The sequence below is a fragment of the Carya illinoinensis genome, chromosome 3 (assembly GCF_018687715.1).
Source record: "Carya illinoinensis cultivar Pawnee chromosome 3, C.illinoinensisPawnee_v1, whole genome shotgun sequence".
In the NCBI taxonomy this organism is placed as follows: domain Eukaryota; kingdom Viridiplantae; phylum Streptophyta; class Magnoliopsida; order Fagales; family Juglandaceae; genus Carya; species Carya illinoinensis.
In genome coordinates this window covers 51,795,224-51,802,138 of record NC_056754.1, presented here as the reverse complement: position 1 = coordinate 51,802,138, position 6,915 = coordinate 51,795,224, and the positions used below count along the sequence as shown (strand labels likewise).

Sequence of the window (6,915 nt, the reverse complement as noted above, 5' to 3'; positions counted from 1 at the left end):
AGTCCCCCATCTCACAAAAGATGGTTGACTTGGCATATTAGTGCAGTGTTATATGCTTCTTGAGTAATAAGCCAGTGGTATGCACATTGAAGCTTTTGTATCTAAGATTGCTCTACTGTTAAGAGTACCAGATATTGATTATGAGTAATTGGAAACGAGCAAACTTGTTATGAGGTTTGTAGCTGTGTGCGGTCTGTTTCTTTCTTTCTTTAATTTAATAAATATATGGCCATCACCCTAGTTTACTAATAATTCAAAGCTTTCTTTTTCTAAGGAACTAAACAAAAAGATCTATGAAAGCAGAGAAGTATCAAAGCATATGCAAGGTGAGTCTAAGAGGTGGAACAGTAGTGCCTTATATAAGTCGAATAATCATTTCGGTCAGAAACGAGGATGACAAATAGACATACATATACATTCATGTTCCCATGTAACAAGACAACCATTTTTTCATTCATATGGGTCCATAAGGAAACAAATAGTACATTACATGCAAAGTGCCACACAAATTAGAACACGAGGTCTAGTACTTTAGAATCCACATTTTTTTTTTTTTTTTTTTTTTGAGATTGGAGCATTACTTATTAAATATTATATATACACATTGGTAAATGCAACTTTCACAACTTTAAACCCTTAAATTATCTTATGGCTAGAGAAGGATGATACTGCTTAACTGACATGAAATTCTCCACTAGCATGAACTTCTTTGACCCTCTTGTCATACTCGTCTTCTTCGTCCTCTTCTTCCTCCACTTCTGCATCTATGTTTTCATTACTTTCTTCAGCTTCTGCTCCCCAGCCAAAGCGCCCAATAGACTTAGATGATGCGGGTGGCTTTCTCGCCTCTGATACAATTTTCATTATATCATCCACACTCTGAAGAGAAAAGCTAGGATTGTCTCTCTGGTAATAGATAGCTTGAGCAGACTCTGTTAGCTCCCTTGGCAAATTCTTTAAAAACCATGGGTGGTTCTTGATTTCTTTGATTGTAATTCTCTGCAAAACCAACAATGCATGGGAAATTACCATAAAGTAAAGCCGAGAATGCTGCCTTTGCAGCAGATTGTAACGACTAAAGCACGTCAGAACTCTTGTGAGTGCACATACGAGTGTTGAAATACTGCACTGAGGAAAAACAAAGTGTGCAGTTGATATGTGTGACTAAATCCACATCTAGAGCTTTAAAACTTTGAATTGAAGTTTTGCCCGACATGGATAAACAGGTTCTTCGTGGACTCTCGGAATCTCTCTTATGCTTATGGTCCAGCTTAAGCAAAGCATCCTGGTGTTGACATGTTGGCATGTGGCCCTATTAAAAGCATTTGTGAATCTTGGATGAGTTGTGTTTAGTGGCTGTTGCATTTTGTTCAACTTTTGTACAGGTTAAACTCTTGCATTTGCAAAGGACTCACAAATTAAAGTGAGTTGGAGTTAGGTTGATGTGGTAGAGACTTGCATTGGGTGGGATTAATTGGTAAGTGGATGTGTGGATGTTGAATTCCACATTAAGAAAAAGCAAAGAAAGTAGTTGATATACATAACTGGGCCCAAACATAAAGATTTAATCTTTTAATTCGAAGTGGTGTCAGATGCATATCACAAGCTCTCTGTGGCCTCAAGAAGCATCTCTCTGTTCCAACACCTTAAGACGATGTTGAGGTTTCTAAACAGTTAGAACCACCCAGGCTAATTTTGAGAGAAACCTAAAAGAAGATATCATAATTGGATATAATGTTCAATCACTCTTGGTGCACTATCCCTTGCTGGTGTGGTCATCATAAATGATGTAAAGAGTCCAAACATGGGTCAGTAAAAGCCACTAGCCAGTCTAATAGAGGATACATTTTGGGGAGATATATTGTGTTCCATCAATAATCTTTTCCCATCTCAAATATATTTGTAGAAAAAAAATTGTTTGCACATGTTCTCATTTTCACGTCGAATAATGAGAAGTAACATATCATTGCTGATTTAGACAGCTAAACAGTTGGGGGATTAAGCTTCCCTTGTATGAGGAGAAGAGAAAGCAAAGAAAGAGTAACACATTTCTTTACCCTAATATCTGCATCAACGTTAAAAGGTAAAACAAACAAAATTATATAAACTGCAAAATAAGCAATACAATGAATTCTCAAGAAAGAAAAAGAACCACTGTTTTATGAAACCATTTTATATTTCCCCTAGGAATTATATAGATCTCACTTGATTCTACCAGAAATCCTTGGACTTGTTTATGTATGTTTTTAACCATTGTTTTTCTGTCAGGGCATTTATTACTTAGACTCATACTTCAATTAAGATTTGAATGAAACCAGGGCATTTATTACTTGGACTGCGTTGCAATTTCTCTACACCAAAACTTCTTGGATGTCAAGGTGTAGAGTATCAGACCACGTTTAATAAGCAAGATACAGCTTGGTTGTATCCTAATCCTTTCAGCATTTCCTAAAGAAGTGAGTGAAAGGATATTCATTAGCAGTAAAGTTCATCATTGACAAGGAGGGTACGGTTGGCCATTTGCAAATTCAATCAAGACAGAACTACCATACTACATGTGGAACCAGAGAGAGTTTATTGTTGATTTTCTATCATGTCTACCGTATTATTTAAAGCAGCCACCTTACCACAGACAAGCCAGTCAAACTTGACATTAATACTAGTGCACCTTTCATTAGCACAGCAAATGATATATCCGCCCAAGGAAATTGTTCAGGAAGAGTAAAAAAAATAAATGTCGAAAGGTCCATTAAAGTAAGATCCAATGAGATGAAAATGGCTGAAAGGTGACTGCAATGATCAGAATAAAATCTAGTTACTTCAGAATGGTACATACCCTCGATGGACTTGCAACAAATATCCGAGAGAGAAGATGCCTGCAATCTTGAGATATGTGAACATAGTCTGGGATTTTGTACTGAACAGCCATTATTTTCTGCAGAAGAATGACAAAGAGGAAGAAGAAAATATGAAAACTCATGTTTTCTTCAAAAAGCATATAGATGGAGGAGGCATAATTACTTGAATTGTTTTTCTGAAATTCCTGGGGTCATCTTGGTCTTCAAAAGGGTATGCTCCCACCAACATGACATAGAGAGTTACTCCACATGACCATACATCTGCCGACTAAATAAAAGCAAGAAAATATATTATCTTCACTGAAACTAACAAATTCAAGTTATTACCATTTACAGCTACCTAAAAGTAGTAATGGTAGCGAGCACACGATATATGAGTGAGTTTATTAGCTTTTCATATTATGTTACATGTAGAATAAGCTTCAAACTGCTTATTGTTGGATATCATTACCATAAACGAAGAAAAGTAACTGATTTAAGACATTAAATATGCAGAAAGAGGGAGTTTCAGCTTCCCCTCAAACTTGCATTGGTGATCTACATGTAGTGAGCCAAATGCTAGTGTAGGACGGTAACTGGTGCCATATGTTGAATGGAAAATGCCATACCAGACCAAGTTCTGTATAGCAACATTCCCAATGTATCAAAAGCACTTGGATTTTATGAGCTGACTCGAAAATATGAGTGGCCATGGATGATAAGTAACAAAAGACACGATGCTTGTAGGAATGGCCCATCAAAGTTTTATCAACCTCATCATATTTCTAGAAAACAAAGATCCTTCCCTCTCTCCTCCACTCCAATAAGGGGAAACGAGGGGAAAAAAGTCAAAACACAAGTAATGACAAACTAAAGTTTTCACATGGTGGGAAGCTGATGCTATAACCCTCCATTATTCAATAGCCAATCAAATGCTAGTGGGTAACAAGTGCTCTAGTGGTTGTCACTTTACAAAGTCCAAAAACTAAGCAAGCATTCAAAATTGACCAAAATTGAAGTTTCAAACCATAACACCCAAATGGAGTGACTATAAAGTCGCTAACTATAAACAAAGGTAATTGAAGGAAGAAAAAGACAAGCTAAGGAGCACCACTTGCATGTGCATCCCAGCCAATACATTCACAATACGAACAGTGCATAAACAGTATTCTAATTGTCGTGACAGTTACAAAATGTCCCTTACACAATACTTTGGAAAGATGAACTCACACTAATCAACTATTTCCTGGCTTAGTTCATGCTTGCATATATGCATATCACACATCAACTCAAACTCCATACACAAGAAACTTAAAGAAAATTATTCCAAAATAACCCAAGTAGAGATGTCAATAGGATCGGGTGGGTCATGGGTAAGTTGCTCCATCCCCATCCCTGCCCCTGCAATTCCCATATAAAATTTTTCATGCTCACACCCATTGGCATTGTGTCCCACCTAATAAACCCAACAGAGGGGAATATTCTTCTTTTATGCCAAAAAGCAAAGTAATTTCTAGAAGAAAATAAGATAAAGAAAAAGAGCCAATAAAATAAAAGAGGTGACCCCAATTGCGGTGCAATGGGCAATTACATTCATAGTACATCGAAGAAAATAAGATAAAGAAAAAACAAATGGTTTTAAATTTTTGTAGTTTTCCCATACCATTTATTATTACATTCATGGTACATCATAAAAACTTATTGGAATCTGAACAAATAATTAAGTACATAAAGAAATAAACAACAGTATGTCGTGGAAACCATCCATAATTGCATTCATAGTACACCATAAAACCTTATTGGAATCTGAACAAATAAATAAGAACATAACGAAATAAACAAATGTATGTTGTTGAAACAGTCACCGTCACTTTCTAGCTAGAATATGTGCTTTTGTCAATAGGGACCATAATTTAAGGGCAAAAACGCAAATATATGTAATATGCAAGACAAGGCAATGGGACACCCTCCTGGTCTCAAGAACAAGCTGGAGAAAAATATTAAAAGTTCCCACTAAAAGCGAGTGACAAGAAATTTACCTTGCCATCATACTCTCTTCTAGAAAGAACTTCTGGTGCAATATATGCAGGAGTCCCAACTGTGGATTTGGGTCTTGAATGCAGGATGGATGACTACAGCACAAGTAGAAAGTACACCAAGAGAAAAGTTATCAAAAGACCATAATAAATATTCCCAAAATGGAAAAAAAAAAAAAAAAAAAAAAAAAAAAATCCCAAAATGAAATAAATATATGGGAAATTAGTTCCTTGCCTTGGAATAACCAAAATCACAAATTTTGAGTCGTGGCGCAGGGCTTCCATCTAAAAGTGTGTTTTCGAGCTTCAAATCTCTATGGCATATTTGCTGCAAAATAAAGAGGAAAAAATAATAATTGTATCTCCAAACTGTACTTTTAATTGTAGAGAAAGTATAAAGGAGAAAGTAAGTGAAAAAAGCTAGCTTTTTGAGAATGAAAAGGGTTGCTACCATGGAATGGCAATAATGAACACCAGAGATCAGCTGCTGAAAGAAATATCTAGCCTGGGCAGTTAAAAGAAGATTAAAAAAAAACATTAAAGACTAAACTAATTATAAAAATAATTGCATTAATTAAGAGAAAGTGATTGAAAGAGAGAGATTATTGGAGTGAAAAAGAGATTGTAACTTCTACCTCGTCTTCACTGAATCTGCCGGCATTGCAGATTCGTTCAAAGAGCTCTCCGCCGGATGCATATTCCATCACAATCGCCAAATCCGTCGGTGTCAAAACCACCTGAAAATTTATATACCAAACAACAGAAATAAGGATTTCGGCAATAGTATCCCAAACCCTTTTAACCAAATTCTAGCAACAGGAAGGGAAAAAAAAAAAAACTAGCCTCCTTGAAACGGATTATGTTGGGATGCCGAAGCGATCTGTGGTTGATAATCTCTCTCGCCACATTCTCATCAATCTGCAGTTGAAGTGAGATAATTTAGAACCAGTGACGTTCACAAAGGATCCTTTTTATTCTGTTCGGTTTCTGGGGTCCTCTAAATTGTGAAAAATCTAAGATTCCAAAACTGAATTTTCTTGTCCTTCCATGATTTTTTTTTCCCTGTAAGCAAACTCAGCCCTATCGGATTTCAGAAAAACACGGTCCTCCTTCAGCGCGCCTTAGCCTAACGCACCCTTCTTAGCTTATAAGCAATTGAAATTAGTCTTCCACTCATTGGAACCAACGGCAACAAAAAAGCAAAACATAACAGTAAAAAACTAAACTTTTAATATCTTTTTTGTATTTTCTTTCATCGCTTTTCTTTTCAACCAAACAGCAAACCATGACAAACCTTTTGGCCGCGCTCGATGTATTTCATAGCCACGAGCTCCTTAGTCTCCTTGTTCCTCAAGAGTCTTGCCACCCCAAAATTCCCAGCTCCCAAATCCTTCACGATCTCGTACTTTTCCATCTTCCCAGAATATTTCTTGATCGCTGCTTCAACAACTGTATCAAAAACGATCTCAACGATTAACTATGCATGCAACTACTTTCACAGCCTCAGTTCTTGCATGCACATAGGAAAGGAAACTGAAACCTTGGGAGGAGTACTACTGTCTGTGATTGCGTCTGTGTACAAGGAGAGTCTGCGATTGGATCCAAATCCTTAGTTTATATATATATATTTAAAAATAGTGGAAGTGAATTCAGGAGGGAGCTAAAGTATGCACGTGGGGGAGGCGTTAGAAAAATGGGGTTAATGAGTATGGGAATCCATGACCATCTTGAATTCAATCACTGCAACTCCATTGCTTAATCCATACCATGCATCCATTACTTTTTCTTCGTTTATATATATTTAAATTCATATGAGTTGTTTGCTATTGGATCCTTAAAAACGCCGTTGCGCTAGGAGACACAACGCGGAGTCAATTTGACTTTTTGATGCCTTTTTCACAAGCCACCCAGCAATCTTTCTCGCATTACCATTTTACGTTTTACCGCTTTCAAAGTCATGTCCGGGAACAAAGAGTCGGCACTCGTCAGACTTTTCCCGACAGAAAATCTCTTTCATAAATAACTTCTATTATTAAAATAGT

General features: G+C 36.6%; 1 protein-coding gene across 4 annotated transcripts; it reads right to left on the bottom strand.

Annotated features, from left to right (window-relative positions):
* Window positions 1–423: 423 nt before the first annotated feature.
* LOC122305228 (serine/threonine-protein kinase SRK2A) lies at window positions 424–6,674 on the bottom strand. Of its 4 annotated transcripts, XM_043117599.1 has the most exons (10): window positions 6,414–6,666; window positions 6,168–6,322; window positions 5,717–5,791; window positions 5,509–5,610; window positions 5,325–5,378; window positions 5,109–5,201; window positions 4,877–4,969; window positions 3,022–3,126; window positions 2,837–2,935; window positions 424–999 (listed from the first exon to the last, which is right to left on the bottom strand). In XM_043117599.1, the coding sequence occupies exons 2-10, from the start codon at window positions 6,285–6,287 to the stop codon at window positions 673–675; spliced, it is 1,068 nt and encodes a 355-aa protein (XP_042973533.1). In that variant the 5' UTR covers window positions 6,288–6,322; window positions 6,414–6,666; the 3' UTR covers window positions 424–672. The 4 variants fall into 4 exon arrangements, with proteins under 4 accessions (XP_042973533.1, XP_042973531.1, XP_042973534.1 ...); XM_043117597.1 differs by having other exon boundaries at window positions 5,109–5,378; window positions 6,414–6,674; XM_043117600.1 differs by having other exon boundaries at window positions 6,168–6,666.
* Window positions 6,675–6,915: the final 241 nt, after the last annotated feature.